The 21,707-nt window shown below is 47.0% G+C and overlaps 1 protein-coding gene and 1 long non-coding RNA gene across 2 annotated transcripts; both read right to left on the bottom strand.

Annotated features, from left to right (window-relative positions):
* Nucleotides 1-5,819: 5,819 nt before the first annotated feature.
* On the bottom strand, nt 5,820-7,254 carry LOC140716528 (uncharacterized). Its single transcript, XR_012096312.1, has 3 exons — nt 7,208-7,254; nt 6,917-6,964; nt 5,820-6,369 (listed from the first exon to the last, which is right to left on the bottom strand). It is a non-coding gene; the product is annotated as an uncharacterized lncRNA (long non-coding RNA).
* A 563-nt stretch (nt 7,255-7,817) lies between these two features.
* On the bottom strand, nt 7,818-17,496 carry LOC140720958 (class I histocompatibility antigen, F10 alpha chain-like). Its single transcript, XM_073035828.1, has 6 exons — nt 17,416-17,496; nt 9,821-10,081; nt 9,000-9,272; nt 8,509-8,772; nt 8,188-8,295; nt 7,818-7,822 (listed from the first exon to the last, which is right to left on the bottom strand). Exons 1-6 carry the CDS (start codon nt 17,465-17,467, stop codon nt 7,818-7,820), a joined length of 963 nt encoding a protein of 320 aa, XP_072891929.1. The 5' UTR covers nt 17,468-17,496.
* Nucleotides 17,497-21,707: the final 4,211 nt, after the last annotated feature.

Genomic DNA, 21,707 nt, shown 5'->3' with positions numbered 1-21,707 from the left:
GCCGGAAGTAAATTCCTTGTATGTGCATAGGTACTTGGCGATTAAAGTCTGATTCTGATTCTGATAAAGACCTAACTTGTTCAACCTTTCTCTGTAACTTAGGTGCTGAAACCCAGGTAACATTCTAGTAAATCTTCTCTGTACTCTCTCTATTTTGTTGATGTCTTTCCTATAATTCGGTGACCAGAACTGTACACAATACTCCAAATTCGGCCTTACCAATGCCTTGTACAATTTTAACATTATATCCCAACTCCTGTTCTCAATGCTCTGATTTATAAAGGCCAGCATACCAAAAGCTTTCTTCACCACCCTATCCACATGAGATTCCACCTTCAGGGAACTCTGCACCATTATTCCTAGATCACTCTGATCTACTGCATTCCTCAATGCCCTACCATTTACCATTTATGTCCTATTTGGATTATTCCTACCAAATGTAGCACCTCATATTGGAGTATAAAAGTTGAAATTGTTTGCTGTGCAACCAAAACTATGTAGTCAGTTTTGAAACTTGCTATTTGCTATGCATTTACCCAATTTAGTAGGAGAATGAAATCTTAAGAATGTAGAAGACAATGGTGTGTTAATGAGAGGTAGCTAAGAGATGTAGATTAGAACATGATTAAGTCAATGGGTAGAAACAATAGTGGCGGATGTATGTGTGATACGCAACTGTAGACCGATTGGATATGCTAATGCAACTAAACCAGGAGATTGCTATAAAAAATGCTATGTACAAGGATCGGTGGGCAATCAGCGACTAGCTCAATGACTGTCTCAGCTTTGATTTGCATATTAAAGTTTAACCCTTCTTGAAGAATCTTCTGCGTCTCCTGGTCATTTGTGGGGCATGAGAAACCACGACAAAATTAGCGACCGTGGCAGGACCGGAAAGAGACCCGCGAAAAGGAAACGGCAGATTGGGGACGCTTCCCAGTCCTCTAGGGACCCCCACAAGGCTAACAGAATTAAGGGTGCACCCAAACAAAAGGTAAGCGCTTTTTGCGACAATTTGGACTAAGAATTCTGTTGGCTTTGGGGAGGTCTTGGAGTCTCAGAAGTGTGGAACAACTGCCGAAGGGTCTCTCCGGTCCAAAGAATCTGGCAGAATTGGGGGTTAACAGGAGGCTCGGAGGATTGATCAAGAACACTGCAGTGAGGGTAAGTACGAATAAGTTAATAAGAAGTTAAGTTAAGAAAAATTCCACGTGGTGTTGGTAAATCCCTGTGGATACCGCTTCGTATGAAACAAAGGTCTGAACGAGCAGGGAAAGGGAAAATAGAGAAAATCCTTGTGGAGACCGCCTTAAGAGATAAGGGTCTGAATAGACGAGGTGCAAAGAGAAAGTTCTGTGGATACTGCTCTGAATAGAGGTCTGTACGGGCAGAACAAAATAGGAAATAAGGACAGTCCAATATATAGTTTAAAGCGCTGGTAGATAGACGATAGACTAGGCATAGAATTAGAGTAAATAATATTATCCAGTAAACGAACTGTGAATCTCTGAAATACCTTAAAAGAGAGAACAACATGACAGGTAAAGGAACGGCAGTAGAGATTCTGAGCAAAAAAAAATCCTGGTAAATAAATATGAGATCACAAAAACTTCAGAAAAATGGGGAAAAAGAACCAAAAACGTGGTCACAAAGTGGCCAAGAGAAGGAACGTTTGATGTAAGTTTGTGCGAAGAAATGGAGGGACTAATTAAAAATTACAAACCAAAAGATAAATCTAAGAAAAGAGGGCAAAAAAGAGAACAAGAAATGGAAGTGCTAAAACTCTTCAGAACGGAGGGAGAAAGGCTGAGGAGGACAGGTAGAATATTGATTACAAGCGAGGAAGACACTAAGGTGCTGGAGAAACTGCCTGTTAGAGAGAGAGGAAGGTACAGTGAGAAGCTGGCTTCAGCTCCGTACCCGGATGCGAAAGAAGCAGAAAGACCCCCTCCCTATAATGAGGAAGGAACCCCTAAGCAGTGCCCCCTGCTGACAAGACTCAGAACAGGGAGTTAGAGGAGAGATGGCAACTGGAGGCATGTACCCAGCAGCACCTGGAAGGGGAGGCTGTGATAATTGGAAAGCAAGGGGCAGCTTTACAAGTTAAGTGGAACACCTTTTTAGAAAAATGGTACAGGATACCGGAGGCTGCGCCCCACGTAACGTTGTTGGTAAACAAGGGATATCAGTCTAAAGACCTAGGACCCTTAGTTAAGAGTGCTGAAACCGTAACAGTGTGGAGGAAAATCACGCCAGAGGTGTGGATATCAGAAGCCAACAATTGCATTAAAATAATGGTAAGTGTAGATATGGTAGGGACAGTGAGAGAGGTCGAAATAACTCCCCAACCACACCTGCCCTTGCTGGGAAAGGAAAGAGGCCTGCAGAAAGATAGAAGGTTAGATGAGTTGCCGTCTATTCTGTGGTCACAGCATGACACGGATGTAGGGAAAATAAAAACAGCTAGTCCGGTGGAAATAAGGCTGAAAAGGGGAGCAATTCCACCCAGGAGACCACAATACCCACTAAGACCAGAAGCAGAAGAGGGAATAGTTGAAATAGGAGTGCTTAAAAGAACAAACAGTCCACGCAATACCCCGTTGCTGCCGGTCTTAAAAGCAGATAAATCTAAGTGGAGATTGGTGCATGATTTGCGAGCGGTAAACGATGTGGTAGAGGACTGGCCAGCGGTAGTCCCCAACCCACACACGCTTTTGACTAATGTTCCACCAGAAGCAAGTTACTTTTCAGTGATTGATTTGTGTTCGGTTTTCTTCAGCATTCCTCTAGCCGACCAGTGTCAGTATCTGTTTGCATTTACTTACAGAGGTGCTCAGTATACCTATACCAGAATGCCGCAAGGGTTTAAACATTCACCACACGTTTTTAATCAGGTGTTGAAGGCAGACCTAGAGGGTATACCATTGGAAAGTACATTGTTACAGTATGTGGATGACCTGTTGATTTGCTCCCACAGCGAGGAACAGTGTGAGCAGGACACTATAACTCTGTTAGAGAAGCTGGCGCACGGAGGACATAAAGTATCCAAAAAGAAACTGCAATTTTGCACGCAGCAAGTGGAATACTTAGGCAGGGTAATATCCAAGGGAGTGAAGGCGATAGCACCAGATCAGATTGAGGCAATAGCTAAGGCCCCAAAACCCCAGACTGTAGGGCAGATGATGACGTTTTTGGGAATGGCAAGGTACAGCTCAGATTGGATAGGAGAATATGCTGAGATTGTGGCACCTTTGAGAAAGATAATGAAAGAAGCAGGACATACAAATTTGAACAACGTGAAGGCTTACAGTGGAATGGAGAGGCGGAGATAGCTTTCAATATTATTAAGCAGGAATTGCAGTCAGCACCAGCATTAGCTTTGCCTGACTACGAGAAGGTCTTTTATTTGTATGTATCCAATCGACAGGAGGGTTATGTCACAGCAGTTCTAACACAAGAGACAGGCACAGGAAAAGCAAAGCAGCCGATAGCATACTACAGTACGAGACTAGATGAGGTGGCTCAGGGGTATCCACCCTGTTATCAGGGATTGGCGGCGCTGTACTATGCATATGGAAAGGCATCATCTGTAACCCTGGGCTATCCTGTGACTCTGTACACACACCACAAAGTAGCAGAATTGCTGGAAAGAGGGAAATTTGTGCTGACGCCAGCCAGGATAGCAGCGTATCAGATGCTATTGACATTTCCAGACATAACTATACAGAGATGCACTACCAGTAATATAGCCGATTTTGTCCCTTTGGACTATGAAGGAGAACCCCATGATTTTGAAGACAGTGTTAGGGATCTGGCGCGGCAACTGGATGACCTTCAGCTTGTATGGGAGAGTGAGGAGATAATTGATCAAAGTTACGGGGAAATAGTTATCCTGAAGTTGCAGAAGGTGAGTAGCTGGGTGACTGTCAGGAGAAATAGAAAAGTGACTAAGCAATTAGCACAGAACACCCTGTGGTGATTCCCCTCAATAATAAGTAAACCATTTTAGATACTGTTGTGGGGGATAACCTCCTAGATGAATGCCACAGAGACCGGGTTACCGGCACTGAGCATGGGTCCATGGTGCAGAAGGAAAAGAGGGAGAAGAGGGGAGCAGTACTGATGGGGGACTCATTATCAGAGGAACAGACAGGAGATTCTGTGAACATGACCAGGCCACCTGAATGTTATGTTGCCTCCCAGGAGCCAGGGTCAGGGTTGTCTCGGATTGCGTTCACACCATATTGGACAGGGAAGGAGGGTAGCCAGATGTCTTGGTACACGTTGGTACATGACATAGGAAGTAAAAACAAAGAGGTCCTGAAGAGAGAATTGAGAGAGCCGGCAGAGAACTGAGAAGCAGATCTCCAGGGTAGTAATTTCTGGATTGCTGCCTGTGCCACCAGTGAGGATAGAAACAGGATGATTTGGCAGATTAATGCGTGGCTGAGAATCTGGTGCAGGGGACAGGGCTTTGGGTTCTTGGATCATTGGGATCTCTGCTGGTGGAGGTATGACCTGTTCAAAATTAACAGCTTCACATGAAAGGGTTGGGAACCAGAGTGAAGGGACTCAGGATAAGATGGATGGTAAATAAGCAAAGAAAGTGTTTAGTCAGACTGTCAGGAAGGGCAGGCAGATTATGGGACAAAATTGCAGCCAACAGGGTGAGTATCAATGCATTGGTGATGCCAAATCAAAAAGGGTAGCAAATACAGTACTCAAAGTGTTATATCTCAATGCACGGAGCATAAGAAATAAGGTGGATGATCTTGTTTCCCTTTTACAGATTGTCAGGTATGATGTTGTGGCCATCACTGAATTGTGGCTGAAGGATGGTTGTAGTACAATATACATTCAGAAATGCTTTTTCTTTGCAAACATCCACAAAAACAGAGGAGTGCCCCAAAATTAAATGTTAAAACCTGATTTTCCCAATCAAACTGCATGTTGAAATCTCCCATGACTGTCATAACATTGCCTTTTTGACATGACTTTCCTACTTCCCGTTGAAATCTATGGTCCACATTCCAGCTACTGTTGGGAGGCCTGTATATATAACTGCTATCAGTGTTCTTTTACCCCTGCAGTTTCTCAACTCAACCCATAAGGATTCAACATCTTCGGATCTTATGTCACACTTTCTACTGATTTGATGCCATTTTTTTTAAACCAGCAGAGCCATGCCAACCCACCTGCCCACCTTCCTATCCCTCCGATACAACGTGTAACCTTGGACTGACCCCCAGCTTGTACGGGAGAGAGTGTATACATTTCTCTGACGTTAAACTGGACCCTTGAACCTTTGAAGTCCTATGGTCTATGAAAACCTGTTAGTTTTCACCCCTGGTTCAAGAGCCAGATAACTGAGAAGTAACAACTGTTACTAAACCTGGTGGTGAGAGTCCTGAGGCTCCTGTACCTTCTTCCTGAGGGCAGCAGCAGGAACAGAGCATGGTCTGGATGGAGCCACAAAACAACAGATTTCACAACATTGTCACTGATAGTAAACCTGATTCTGAATGATGGTGTAATTACATAAATCCTTGGCTTCCAACTTCGCAGAAGGTAACTAGGAGCTTCTCGGAAACATAGTCACCACTGTACCAGACACCGTTTTATTGGTCCTTGCCAGATCTCTCCCTGGTCACTGTTGCCTCAACAGGAACCTCTCCTCATGTCTTCTCCCACACACTCCCACAAATGCAGATTCTCCTTGAATCCATAATACACATCATTCCCACATGTCCACAGTCCTAGTGGCTGCATCCTTCAAATCCCAATGTTCCCACCACCACAAACACTGCCAGACAGGGAGATGGAGTAAACATCAATTTTATTTGTATTTAGTATTAAAAAGCCTTGACAATGAAGCAAGAAAGAATTTTTCCCTCCCTCCCTCCCCACCACCAGCATAAAATCACGTTTCCAGATCTCCCTGTAATCACCCCACAGCCCATGGTTTAAAGTCTCACTTTAACTCCAGCACCTGCCACCCACTCCCCTCCCATCCCACACGGGCCAGAAGCCACTTTCGGTCAACAGTCACACTGACTGAATGAGCAAATCTATTCACCAGATGTGAGTCTCCAGATGTTGACCAGGGCTGAGCTGTGGGTCAGAGCTGTTCCCCACTAAGCCCCTTCCCTTCATCCCACACACGCTAAAGTGATTCAGTTTCCTTTGAAAAGCAACGTTACAGTCCAGCTCCTGCAGTGAATCAGCAAATTATCCATATTCCTAAGCACAAAGATCAATGCATAAATCATAGTTTTCCCCGGAGAATATCTCGTTAATCACCCAAGGTCCCAGGATTACACTCTGTTCCCATAGATTTCTTCATCAATATCCCACTGTGAACTTAATTTCCTGCAGAGGGGGGAGAGAGGCGAGGAGAGATGGTTAAGGTGTGAGGCATCAGCAGTAAACCTCCCAAACACTGACAATCAAACCTACTGAACACCCCCCCCCACCCAACACTGGGAATAATGTCCAGTGATTCCAATTCCCAACAAGCAGTACAACATAATCTATAACATTAAATCCATTCCCCACATCACAACCATAACATGTCCCACAAAACCCATCTCCCCCCACCACCATAAATCACCCACAACACCGCTGTACCCCAAACTCTCCCTAGCCCCCCTCCCCATCACAAAACACTGAGCAACCCTGGAAAAGCAGCAATTCCAAAGACAAACCATGAAAACTGGGCACTGGATCCCTGGAATGGAATGGAGCAGGAGGCCATTCCCAGGGTGAGGTGCTGTGGGGACTGGTTACACCCCATTCCACAGTTCCGGTTCCGGACTGGGGTTTCTCAGTGCCCAGACTGTGCTGTAATGACCAGCTCCAGCTCCAGTGACAAGAGCTGGGAAGCCCAGCATTGACCGGTGCCCAACACGATTCCTACCTCAGGCCGTGGCAGAGGAGTTGGAGGAGGATTCTCCTTTGTCAGAAGCTGTGAACGGAAGGACAGGCAGGAAAACATTTATTACCAATGCAGTGCAGACTCGGAGAAACAAAGACAGCCACATCACACAATACACCACCGCACAAACACAGGTATATACGGGTAATCACACACATCGACAGAGACATGCACAAAGGTGTCACACACACATAACTCCCATTCTTCAGATGAGACACAGTGAACATGAACAATGTAACACAACCATCCAGCTGTGATTTACAGTGAACTTACTTTTGGTGGGATTGTAACCTTTGTTCCCAGCTGAAAAACACCCTGCTGTAAAACACAGAGACAGTCAGTGAGAACGGTCCCACATCCCCAGCATATAACCAGATAGATTCAGTACCTGCCCAGTGGGCTCTGAATCCCAATCAAACAGAACTCAAGCTACAATTTGTGAAAGGAGACACATCCAACAGGACCAGCAGGGACCCCAACTCATTGTAAGGCCATGAGACGGAACAAAGCTGGTGTGTGACAGAGTGGTCAGTGGGAGGTTTGGAGTGACCATTTACTCTAATACTGACCCTGGTCAGGTCCACCAGGTATGGATGCACACAGTAATGAGAGGCTCAAGTGGGACAGGTAGGAGGAATTGAGGAGGAGGAGGTAGGAGGAGGAATGGAATCGAACACACTGACAGAGCGGTGAAGACAGACTCTCACAACATTGAAGATAGATCTAGACAGGCACTTGAATCACCAAGGTAGAGAGGGCAAGGAAATGGGATCAGAGTGTGCAAGTATGTGGTCAGCAATGGTAGGTCAGGCCAAAGGGAGTAATTGCATACAGTCTGACTCAATGACCCTTGAACTGGGGAAAGTAGAAAACAAAGTGACCATTAGTCTAAAAGATGATAAGAGGCTTAGATAAAGTGGACCGCCAGCTTTTTTTTAAACCAACACCTAATACTAAAGAACATCCTTGGAAGGAGAAAAGTATGGTGGGGGGGGGGGGGATGTCAGAGGAGTGTGTTGAACACTGCTATAGTTGTCACATGAACGACAGTTATGTGACATGGAAACTGTTATAACAGGAGAAAGAAAAGAGGTCAGGAATGGTGGAGTGAAGATGGGCAATGTTGGATATGGGCACCCTTGGGTGCAGAAAGGCAGGGGTGCTGGGATGGGCTTTGCTGAGGAACACCAGTAGGAGACACCCTGCCCAAGCCCCCTCCCCCAGGGAAACAGTCCAACTCCCTCCAGTCCTACCTTTCTTTTTGTAGATAACAACACCAACAGCGATGATGACCAACACCAGGACCACCACGACCACAACTACAGCGATGATCCAGGTTGGGATGGGTTTGGACTTCGAACCTGTTGGTGATTCAGAGAAACAGTGACATCAGTGACAGAGCCAGGGATAACCCCGATTCTCCCTTCACCAGCCCCATCCACACCCTCCCATCCCACCAACCATGCTGTCTTAGAAACACCAATTCCTCCATCAGACCTGTCCCGGGCCAGTGGTCAACAGTAACCCCTCACCCTCAATGCCCATGTACTGCCCTACTGGTGAGTGTCTCTTACCCAGGAACAGGACAAGGGGCTCGGGGAGACCCCGGTGTTCCACCCGACAGGAGAACATCGCAGTGTCCGTGGGCTCCACCTGCACTGTCCTGATCAGCTGGTAGGTGTTGTCGTGATTAGGGAGGATCCCGTGGGAATGGGTCTCCTCCAGGATCTGGCCATCTTGCAGTAGAGTCACGTCGATGGACTGAGGGTAGAAACCAGTGGCCACACAGGACAGGTGGCGGTTGTCCTCAGAAGCGGTGAAGTAGACTTCAGGAGGATCTGGTGGAGAGAGGAGGCAATGAATGGGGGCAGATTGGGGAGGGAGAGGGGGGAAGGCAAGAGGCTGGGGGAGGGAAGAAGGTGGCAAGGAGCTGGGGGGGGGGTGGGTGTTGGGGCAGTGAAGGGCCAGGGAGTGGGGAAGCAAAGTGAGTGAGGGGCCTGGGGGAAGGCCAGGAACATATCACTCTTAGACACACATTTCCCCCTCCCGCCAACCCCCCACTCACTAGGTTCCAGGTGACTCTCCCCAGCCTTGACGTATTCCTGCAGCCACTTGATGCAGTCCTGCTCCAGGTATCCCTTCCAAAACCTGTTCTCGGCCGTGTCCTGATCCCACTCGTTCTTGGTGATCTGACCCCAGGGCACAGGGGTCACCCACATCATCCGGTCCTTGTCGAAGGTGATGAAGTCCGACCCATCCCAGCCGAACTGCATGAATCCGGTGGTGGAGCCATCCTCACGGAGCTCACAGGCGATCATGCTCTGGAGAGTGTGGGACCCTGGAACACACCGAGGGGTGGGTAGGAGGGGGTGGGGTAGAGAGTGGGGAGAAGTGTATGGGTGGGGGGAGGGAGTGGGGTTTGGGAATGAAGGAGGGGGAGGGGAAGGAAGCAGGGTGAGGGAGTGGGTGTAGAGAGGAGGGAGGGGGCTTAGGGGGAAGATGTATGGAGAGTAGGGGTTGTAGGGAGGGGGGTGTGGCGGGAGGAGTTGGAAATCAACATCTGTCTCATGTAACTATTCACTTCCCCATCCCCAAAATCCCAACAGTCACCCCCACTGCCCACAATACCAACAATCCCTAGAAACCCACCTCCCTAACCTCCCACAATCCTGAGTCACTCCCCACTCCGCAATTCCTACGGTCACCTGCACCTTCGCAGCCCCACAATCACCCCTACCCCCACAATCCCTACAGTCACCGCCACCCCTCACAGACCCTACACTCACCCAAACCCCCATCCCTAATTTTGCTCCCCATCACACCACCCCCCCCCCCCAAATGCCTGGTCCCTCCCGTCATCACACACCCACGATGTTGACCACTTACCCTGCGTCTGGTTGGTCTGCTTTATGAGGATCGGGACTAAGGCCTTGTAGCACTGCTCTTTGTCCCGAGCAACCTGTGACTCCCGTTCCCAGTAGTCGGGTCCCTGACTCTCCGCCATCCACTGCTGACGAGGAACCTTCTTCCCCAAAACACTGTCGTAGTAATCGATCTGCTCCTCATCCACATACCTGACTATCATGAACTTCAGGACCTCTGACCTCGTGGTCTCCACCGTGTCGAGAAAACGGAGAGAGTGAGAGCCTGGAACCGGAGCAGAGAGTTAGAGAGGCTGGGAATCCAGATTTCAGGAAGGACCCATGCCCGAAACCAGCAACTTGAGACCTGAGACCCTGGGGTCCAACACCGCACCCCCCCCCCCCCCCCCCCCCAAGCTCCAAGAGAATTGTGATCACAAAATCGGAGAATCAGGACTGACCTTTCACCCCAAGGGCCATGTGAGCTCCACAGTGGGGGTGATATCCCTGATCACGTCTGCAATTCCCAGGATGAGCTGTGGTATCCCACACTGAGAGATGGAACAGGATTCTGGAACAGGACATGTTCACCAGGACCAGACTGGGTTAAATCATCACTGTGTGTCTCTGAGATCAGGTTAAATGGTTATGGGACAATGAGTAGGTGCTCAGAGCTGGTGGGAGCACTTCCAGTCATGGTCAGGAATATTTGGCACTGTCTCTCTGGTGAAGTTTCTCCCTGTTGTCGGTGGAGAGAACAGCTGAGGACTGGCACCAGATTCTGGACCACCAACACTCTTCCAGCTCCTGTAGCGTGCTGCTCACTTCACCTCTGGCCCACAGTGACTCCTGGCTACTGAGATGTGCTCCTGGGGTTATCGACAGGATGTCCAGAGGGTGGGGCATTACATCTCCCACAAGAGGGTGACCTCTGTCCCATGTGCCTCTGTCTCTGGAAAACCACACTGAAAGCAGAGAGAGGATCTAACTGTAGGACACACTATCCAATGATGGACAGGACGTCACTTAATCAACAGTACCAGAGGCAACAGTGGAACAGGAGGATCTGTGGGATTACTGGTGGAGGAAAGCAAAAGGAAGGGTAGGAAAAGTGGGTACGGACATTCTGTGACCTGGAGGGGGAGGTTGAAAAGTCAAGAGGTCATGGTATCAAAGAAACAGGCAGAGAAGTGTGGTCCTGTAGAGAGTATTTATGGGGATCTGGCAGAAGGCAAAAAAAACAGGATCTACAGTTGTAGTGAATTACTCTGTGCCAGTGAGGGTAGAAATCGGAATATGTGTGGCTGAGGAGTCAAAGTCACACATCTCAGAAACAGACCCTTCAGCCCAATTAAAACTCCTATCCAAGTGTCCCATTCATCAGCGTTTTCCACCTCCCTCGAAAGAAGATGATGCCAGTGAACAACTCAACCGAGGGCAACATCCTCCAGACAGTTCACAAAACTACTTCTTTCACGTTGAACTTTTCCAATCCACGTATCTATCAGACAGTGCCTTTAAAATGTTGTTAAAGTACCTGCCTCAACCACTTCATCTGGAACCACATTCGGTAAAGATGAACCACCTACTGGGGGACAATGTTGCCCACTGGCAACTTCTCTTCACTCCCACCTTAAGCTTTTGCCCTCAGATCATGATTACCCAACTCTAGGAAAAAGACTGTGGGCATTAACCTTCAAGATGTCACCCAAAGACACAGGAGCCCAAGTCAGCTCTGCCATTTCATCACGGCCGATCCATTTCCCTCTTGACTCCATTCTTCTGCCTTCTCCCCGTAACCTTTCATGCCCCAATGATTCAAGAACCTATCAATCTCCACCTTAAATATACCCAACGACTTGGTCTCCACAGTGACCTGTGACAACAAATTCCACAGACTCACCACCCTCTGGCTAAAGAAATTCCTCACCTCTGTTCTAAATGGATGTCCCACTATTATTAGGCTGTGCCTTCTGATTCTAGACTCCCCCACCATAGGAAAGATCCTCCAAACATCCACTCTATCTAGGCCTTTCAACATTCGATATGTTTCCATGAGATTCCTTCCCCACATTTTCTAAAGTCCAGCGCCATAAATCAATCCTCATATAATAAACCTTCCATTCCAGAATCACTCGTGAACCTCCTCTGAACCCTCTCCAATGTCAATACATCCTTTGTTAAATAAGGGGTGTAAAACTGCTCATAAAACTCTAAATAAGGCCTCACCTGTGCTTTATAAAGGCTCAGCATTACATCCTTGCTTTTATGTTCCATTTCTCTGGAAATGAATGCTCACATTGGTTGCCTTCCTCACCATCTTTCCTTTGTCACTTCTTTGTCCATTTTCCTAATCTAAGTCCTTCCACAGCCTCCCTGCTTCCTCAGCACTACCTGCCCTCCACCTGCCTTCAAATCATCTGCAAACTTGATCACAAAGCCATCAATTCCATTACCAAAATCACTGACATGCAACATCACAAGAAGCGGTCCAAACACCAACCCCTACAGAACAACACTAGTCACCAGTAGCCAATAAGGAAAGGCTCCCATTATTCCCACTCCTAGCCTCCTGCCAATCAGCCAATGCTAAACCCATGTGATATCTTGCCTGTAATACCATGGGATCTTGTTCAACAGCCTCATGTGAGGCACCTTGTCAAATGTTTTCTGAAAATCCATGTATATAGCATCCACCAATTCTATCTTGTTCATCACGCACTTTGACAAGATCACCGCTCATTCTCCTAATCTCCAATGACAAAAGTCCCAAACCACTCAACCATTCTCCATCACAGTCCTTCCAGCCCAAGGAACATGCTCATAACTCACTTCTGCTGCATTACAACTTAATGCCTTCTTTCCTGAAGCAGAATAACCAAAACAGATCACAATACTCCAACTGAAACGGCACTAGTGTCCCGCAAATAATAAATCAACTTCCATCCTCATTGCCTTGACTGATGAAGGCCAACCTGCCAAAACCCTTCTTTGCCACCTATCTACCTGTAATGCCACTTTCAAAGAATTATGTCATTGAAGACCTTGGTACCTCTTCTACAACACTCCCAACCAATCACCTTGAAAGTCTTGCCAGGATTGGACTTCCTAAATTGTAGAACCTCATATTTACCTGAATTAATTTGTCACTGCATGAACCATTTTCACTGCTGATGGAGATCCCTCCGTAACTTTTGATAATCTTCTTCACTATTTATTTATTTAGAGATAATTTGTAAATAACCCTTCGAACCACACCACCAGCAACACGTGATTTTAACACTGGCCTAAACCTAATCACCGAACAATTTACAATGACCAATTGACCCACTAACCAGTACGTCTTTGGACTGTGGGAGGAAACTGGAGCACCCAGAGAAAACCCAGGCATTCCATGGGGAGGGTGTATAAACCCCTTGCAGAGGATGCTAGGATTGAACTCCAAACTCTGACACTTGGAGCTGTAATTAATATCCCACTAACCACTACACAATCACAGCATCCAACACGAGTAGATCAGTGTGCAACATGCCACAATGCTGGGGTTTTGAAGAAAGAGGCTGTGTTAGGTCTCTTCAAGGACATGAAATTGGATGAATCCATAGGGCCTGTTGGGATATACACGGTTTATTGAGAGAGACGGCAAGATATAAGATTGATGGGGCCAAGACAAAGATCTTTGTGTGGTCCTGAATAATTGTTCCTTTGTTCAAGAAAGGAAATGGGGAGAGTCATGGTAACTACAGGCAGTCAGTCTCACATCAGTAGTAGGAAGCTCTTGACAAAAAAAAACAGGAATTACGTAAAGTCAGAGGCTGATCAGGAATAATCTACATGGCTCTGTGTGGAGGAAGTCCTGCATCACTAACTTCAATATTTTTCAGATGGTTTTTGAAGAAGACTAGGAAGGCAGGGTGAGAGACATAACCCGAATACAGCATTTACCAAGGGCTCCATGGTGGTCTGGACCAGAACAACATGGCACGTGAGATCCAGGAAACTGGCTACACGAGTCCAAACTGGCTGGGTGATGGCAGGCAGGTGAAGGTAGGAGGATGCTTTTCTGATTGGAACTCTGTGACTAGTGATGTACCACAGATCAGTGCCATAGAAAACATAGAAAATCTACAGCACAATACAGGCCCTTTGTGCCGAACATGTCCCTACCTTAGAAATTACTAGGCTTACCGATACCCTCAATTTTACTAAGCTCCGTGTACCTATCTAAAAGTCTCTTAGAAGACCCTATCGTATCCGCCTCCACCACCTTTGCCGGCAGCCCATTCCACGCACTCACCACTTTCTGAGTAAAAAAAAATTACCCCTGACATCTCCTCTGTACCTACTCCCCAGCACCTTAAACCTGTGTCCTCTTGTCGCAACCATTTCAGCCCTGGGAAAAAGCCTCTGATTATCCACACAATCAATGCCTCTCATCATCTTATACACCTCTATCAGGTCACCTCTCATCCTCCATCACTCCAAGGAGAAAAGGACGAGTTCACTCAACCTGTTTTCATAAGGCATGCTCCCCAATCCAGGCAACATCCTTGAAAATCTCCTCTGCACCCTTTCTATGGCTTCCACATCCTTCCTGTACTGAGGCGACCAGAACTGAGCACAGTACTCCAAGTGGGATCTGACAAGGTCCTATATAGCTGCAACATTACCTCTCGTCCCCTAAATTCAGTTCCACAACTGATGAAGGCCAATACACCGTACGCCTTCTTAACCACAGAGTCAACCTGCGCAGCTGCTTTGAGCGTCCTATGGACTCGGACCCCAAGATCCCTCTGATCCTCCACACTGCCAAGAGTCTTACCATTAATACTATATTCTGCCATCAGATCTGACCTACCAAAATGAATCACCTCACACTTATCTGGGTTGAACTCCACCTGCCACTTCTCAGCCCAGTTTTGCATCCTATCAATGTACCGCTATAACCTCTGACAGCCCTCCACACTATCCACACCTCCTCCAACTTTTGTGTCATCAGCAAACTTACTAACCCATCCCTCCACTTCCTCATCCAGGTCATTTATAAAAGTCACGAAGAGTAAGGATCCCAGAACAGATCCCTGAAGTGACCAACCTCCATGCAGAATATGACCTGTCTACAACCACTCTTTGCCTTCTTTGTGCAACCAGTTCTGGATCCACAAAGCAATGTCCCCTTGGATCCCATGCCTCCTTACTTTCTCAATAAGCCTTGCATGGGGTACCTTATCAAATGATGCCATGACATTTCTTATTTGCAATGTACAATAAAGTCACCCCTCAGTCTCCTTCGCTCCATGGAAAACAGTCACAGCCTCTCCAATCCCTCCTTATAACTCAAGCCCTCCTGCTCTGGTAACTGCACGTGAATCTTTTCTGCATCATTTCTAAAAGAATTGAATCCTTCCTATAGCTGTGTGTCCAAAACTGCACAGAATATTTATAAGTGCATTCTCATTAATGCCTTGTACGACTGTAACATGACCAATGATGGTAAATATGACAATTTCTGTATTCTCTTCCTGTCATGCTTCAATCAGATCAGCAGGGGGCACCAAAATCCTCCAAACTCTGATGTTGCTCCTCCAGATTACAGTATTTTCACATATTTCTTATTTTAGTTAGTGCATCCATGCCTTATTCTGTTTTTTTAGTTAAGTTGTTGTCATTTGCAAACTTCCAAACATGACAGCCACATTCTCATCCAAATCATAAACACAAATAACAAGCAAAAGGAGTCCCAGAACCGATGCCTGCGACACACCACTCTCACACTCTAACTCCAACCACTGAGCCAAGTATGTATCGATTTGGCTAGCTTACCCTGGGTCCCATGTGATCTCACTTTCTGGACCTGCCTATCATGAGGGACGTTATCAAAAGCCTTTCTAGAGTCCATGTTGGCAACATACACTGCCCATCCCTTGTCAATCCTCTTGGTCCCCTCTTCAAAGACTTAAGTCATACTCGTGAGAAACAGTTTCTCAGCCCCTGCCTTTCCAAATACAGGTAGATCCAGTTTCTCAGAATCCCATCTGGTAAATTTTCCAGCACTAACATTAGTCTCAACAGCTTGTAGTTCCCTAGCTTGCCCATGCAATCTTTCTTACATAAAAGGACAACATCAGGTATCTTCCAATCTTCTGGTACCATACCCTTGTCTATTGAAGAAACCGATCTCCCAGGGCCCTACCAATTTCTGCCTTCATTCCCAGAATATCCTTGGATACTCTCATTCAGACCCATGGATTTATCCATTCTTATGCACCTCAAGAACACCAACATCTCATTTGTAATATTGAAATGTTTCAGGATGTCTCTGTACTCTTTCCTGAATTCCCAGCTTGGGCATGACCTTCTCCCCAGTAAGTGGAGATGAGTATTTATTTGAGACCTCAGGCTCCACATATATACAGCCACACTGATCCTTCAGGGACCTCTGCTCTTCCCAATTACCCCTTTGCTCTTGATATACAGATAATTTTCAGATTATTCTTGACAGAGAAGGTAAAGAAGATCTCATTCTCTCTACAATGGAACTGCATAAAACGGTGGTGAGTCTGCACTGAGTACTGTGAACATTTCTGCTCAGTACGATATGGGAGGCCAAGGGGTGACCCGATACGTAAGAGGTACAGACAGGATGGACGGTCAAAATCCTTCTTCCATCATAGGGGTATTAAAACACAAGGTCATCGGTTAAAGCGAGAGGAAGGAGTTTTACAGGAGATCTGGTGTTTTTACACGGAGAGTGGCTGATATCTGGAACTCACTGCCGGGGATGTGGTGCAATCACATACTAACACAACATTAAAGAGGCTTTTGGACTCTTCAATCGGAAAACTCAGCTACGGACGGTTCCGAGACCGGCTGGGAAAGGAGGGGGATTGGGCACGAGGCTAGGAACCCAATCCCATAAAAATACAGAGCCACAGAAACTCCAAATATTTCATCCCCGGGAAAGGATGGAAGACACAAAATGGGCTGCACCGTAAAACTGGAAACTCCGAACAGCCCAGGCAGCACCACAGTTAATGTTTCAGGTCCAGAACTGGGAAAGTGAGGAAACGAGTGGGTGGGAAGGCGGGAGGGATTGGACAATACTCTGGGTGTTCAGCGCTGGCCAGTACATAGACCCGTCTGTTAACAGATTCATAACCTCTCCTTCACAACACAAAGATGCCTCACCTCATTACCCTACTGTAACACATTAGTCCGAACCCCTCTCTGCCCTGTGTAAATGCCCCTGCACACCCTTACCTCGCATTAACGTGTCGGGAGGAAGCAGTACTCCAGCATGGATCTACAGGACTGAATTGGCTCTCCCCGCGCCATCCTCTAAACCCCAGTGCTAACCAGTCATCTGGTGTCCCACTGTCCACTTGTCCAGTTCCTGCCCAGGTCAGTGAAGGTGTTAACCCATCCGTCCGCACTTCACTCCCCATCTCGCCTCCCGTGTGCAGTCTCTGCAGGGGCTCCCACCACACAACACTCCCAAACCGATCGCTACTGACCTCAGGCTGGGTGGCGTGGGACCCTCACACCTTGACTAGGGACGGTTACCCGGTGTCCATCCGCTCACTCACTGAATGTCCCGCTGACCATTGACTCTTCACTCACCTGCGGAGACCCCTCCACATAGGAGGGCCAGCAGTAGTAGAAGCAACATCATTCCTCCTTCCCTCGCAGCACCATTCCTCACTCTCAGTGCTGTTTCGGGTTTCCACGTCCTCCGCCACTGCCCAGTACAATGACAATAACACTTATCCCCGCTCCCCAATGCCTACGGACTCCAAGCGTTGCCTGTCAGGATCGTCCCCAAACTGCACGTTGATTGGTCTGCCCGATATTGCAGCCCAATCATAATCTGTCTCTTTTTAGCGTCATTGGTCTCTGGGCAGAAGTGGTCACAGAAGTTTGAGTCACTTGGAAATAAAATTACAAATATCCGCATCCGTCCAATCAGAAAAAGAGTTGTATGTGTGAGTCATCGGTTGCCGGGAAGGGTAGATTGAGCGGAGTTTGGAATCAAAAATCGAAAGTATGGTAACGGGATGTGGAGGCGGGGTCTGGCGTCACAGATCCCGGGAACAGACCCAGGGCAAAATGATACAGAAGGAGAAAGATAACCTGCTGAAGAGATTTAGCACGGCAAGAATCATTTGTAGAATTAAACACAAAGGTTGAAGATGTTGTGGATAGTGTGGAGGGCTGTCAGAGGTTACAGAGGGACATTGATAGGATGCAATTAACACGTACAAAAGCTGGATGAACTCAGCAGGTCGGGCAGCATCCGTTGAAATGAGGAGTCAACGTTTCTGGCCGAGGATCTTGGATTTCAACGGATGCTGCCCGACCTGCTGAGTTCATCCAACTTTTGTACGTGTTGATTTGACCACAGCATCTGCAGTGTACTTTGTGTTTGATAGGATGCAAAACTGGGCTGAGAAGTGGCAGATGGAGTTCAACCCAGATAAGTGTGAAGTGATTCATTTTGGTAGGTCAAGTGTGATGGCAGAATATAGTGTTAATGGTAGACTCTCGGCAGTGTGGAGGATCAGAGGGATCTTGGGGTCTGAGTCCATAGGACACTCAAAGCAGCTGCGCAGATTGACTCTGTGGTTAAGAATGCATACGGCGTATTGGCCTTCATTAATTGTGGAATTGAATTTAGGAGCCCAGAGGTAATGTTGCAGCTATATAGGACCCTGGTCAGACCCCAGTTGGAGTACTGTGCTCAGTTCTGGTCACCTCAGTACAGGAAGGATGTGGAAGCCATAGAAAGGGTGCAGAGGAGATTTACAAGGATGTTGCCTCGATTGGGGAGTGTGGTGAACTACATATACCTGTCTGGACACACACCCCCTGCTGACTGCTCCTGTGGCCCCTCCCACTGACCGTGGCTCCTCCCACAGACCCCGGTACAAAGGCAATTGAGGCCTGAGCCCTGCCCTCAGTCTCCAGGATGTAGTATGGTGGTCAACTACTGCTTGTTCTTTCTTCCAGTCAATAAAAGCCGATATCTCACCTCACGTCTCAGAGAGTTATTGATGGTGTATCAGGGAGCATGCCTTATGAGAATAGGTTGAGTGAACTCTGCCTTTGCTTCTTGGAGCGATGGAGGATGAGAGGTGACCTGATAAAGGTGTATAAGCTGATGAGAGGCATTGATCGTGTGGATAGTCAGAGGCTTTTTTCCCAGGGCTGAAATGATTACCACAAGAGGACACAGGTTTAAGGTGCTTGGGAGTAGCTACAGAGGAGATGTCAGAGGTAATTTCTTTTACTCAGAGAGTGGTGAGTGCGTGGAATGGGCTGCTGGCAATGGTGGTGGAGGCGGATATGATGGGGTCTTTTAAGAGACTTTTAAATAGGTACATGGAGCTTAGTAAAATAGAGGGCTATAGGTAACCCGAGTAATTTCTAAGGTAGGGACATGTTTGGCACAACTTTGTGGGCCGAAGGGCCTGTATTGTACTGTAGTTTTTCTGTTTCTAAAGTGATCATCAGTGTTGAGGGATTGAGAGTGTAGAGGGCTGCAAACTAGATCAGAGAGGTGAAGGTGAGGGGTGAGGTCAGGGGTGGTAGGTGATGGGTAGAACCAGGTGAGAGCCGAGGGAGTTCAGAGACAGACTCTGGGTAATAGGTAGAATCAGAGGTCCGGGGGGTGGTGGGGTTGATCGGCAGATGGATTCAGATGACAGAAGAGACGGGAGGAGAATCTCAGGAAAATCAGTGTATTTAAAGCTATTTATTATCGAATGGGCAGGTGGGGTCAGAATGAGTGTTGGGGAGGGAAGCAAACTGGAGTAAGCTAGAGAGAACACAAAAAGTGCTAATTACCCGATATCTGAAAGTAGAATGTACAGACCAATGGGTTGTATAAGGTGAAAGGTCGTGTTATTGGCGGGGAGAGGACACAAGACTGCTAAATGGCTGCCACACGATCTCGCTGATGTAAATCAGGGTGGAGTACTGAAACAGTGGAGGAGTTCTTCGGGCCCTTTTTACACACCTGTCTTTGTAAACCTCCTGAATAGTGAAGATGTGACGAGTGGATTTCCACTGAAGCTGATGGAATGATGAAGGATGATATGCTGGATATGGAAGCTGATGTAGCACTGATAGAGGGAGGTACTGAACATGAGGGCACGTACCCTGGATAAGGACCCTGATGGTGGCCTGTGGGCAGAAACATTGGGGGCACAGAAACTGAGGGAATAGACTGTGGTACTCTTCCTGCGGGACAAACCTCATGGGTATAAGCATGGGGGTACAGATAAGGGGCTGGGCCAGATCTAACAGGTGGTCCACCATCACTGGGGCCTAATCTGCAGTCTGTACAGAACTGGAGGGTGTGAATTCTGTAGAAGCTGATAAGAGGGTGGTGGAATGGGTGGAGAGGATGTGGATAAAATTTAATCCTGGGAAAAGTGTCATGTTACATTTCAAAAGGTATGATATGAACTTGAAGGGACGTAGTGAATGAATGGAGGGATCTGGGGTGTGTGGACTTTCTCCTTTGGTATTAGAGAACTCTGGCATTAGTTTCCCTTCCCTCTGCATGAATGTACCCAGACTGTAGGTGAAACATCTCCACTGCAAAGCACACATGGGTTTCTTAGCTCAGCTTTGTTTCTAGTTTACCTGGGTCAAACTTACTTCAACTGACTATTTGAATTCTAGAGTGGTCCCGCATTGCATTTGAAGTGTCCCTGGTTAATCTGTTCCATACCTTACAATATTCATTTTATGCAGTTTGTTATTCATGCATGATTCATCTGTAGAATTCATCCTTACCTTCACAAGTTATCAGGTGTTACATGTGTTATGTGTACTTCTATGCTTTACACCCTGTCCGGAGAATCATTGTTTCATTTCTATATACATTATATGGTTACATACTGTATGTTATATACATCTACATAGTTAAATTACAATAAATTGATGACTTGTCTTGTTCCATTGCCATTCAAACCCTTTATGATATTATGATCGCTGGTTACTGGATGCTCCCCGCTGATAGATGCATAACTTGGTCAAACTCTTTCCCCAGAATCAAATCTGGGCCAGATACACCCTAGAGATCAGACACAGAATGAGATTTATTATCACTAACCTGATGTGAAGTTTGTTATTTTATGGTAGCAATTCAGTATAAAAAGGACAGGATTACTGAAAATCCAAAAACAAACACTGGGAAGAAAAGCAGTAATGAGCTTTCTGTGATGAGAATTGGATGACTTGGACTCAAATGCTGGAGTATCTAAAGCCAGGATGGAGACACAGTATCAAACTGGATCAAGAACTGAGCACAAAACAAACTAGAGCGCCGCACCTCAGTTCAGGTGCTTTTTAAATTCTCAGTTCCTCTTCCCCAGGAAACAACAGTCTGTGTGAATCGAAATTAACATCTCCCCCTTGCTGACAGTGAGCACTGGCACTCCTCAAGGATGTGTGCTTAGCCCACTGTACCACTCTGTCTACACCCATGACAACTCAAATGCCATCTGTGAATTTGCTGACAACTCAGCCACAGTTGGCAGAATTTCAGACGGTGACGAGGAGTACAGGAGTGAGACAGATCAGCTGGTTGAGTGGTGTCACTTACAGGAGTGAGACAGATCAGCTGGTTGAGTGGTGTCACTTACAGGAGTGAGACAGATCAGCTGGTTGAGTGGTGTTGTGTACAGGAGTGAGTCAGATCAGCTGGTTGAGTGGTGTCGTGTACAGGAGTGAGACAGATCAGCTGGTTGAGTGGTGTCACTTACAGGAGTGAGACAGATCAGCTGGTTGAGTGGTGTCACTTACAGGAGTGAGACAGATCAGCTGGTTGAGTGGTGTCACTTACAGGAGTGAGACAGATCAGCTGGTTGAGTGGTGTTGCAGCAACGACCTTGTAATCAATGTCA

Source organism: Hemitrygon akajei, chromosome 2, assembly GCF_048418815.1.
Source record: "Hemitrygon akajei chromosome 2, sHemAka1.3, whole genome shotgun sequence".
NCBI lineage: Eukaryota > Metazoa > Chordata > Chondrichthyes > Myliobatiformes > Dasyatidae > Hemitrygon > Hemitrygon akajei.
The sequence above is the reverse complement of the archived record's forward strand: the minus strand, read 5'-3'. Positions and strand labels throughout refer to the sequence as shown.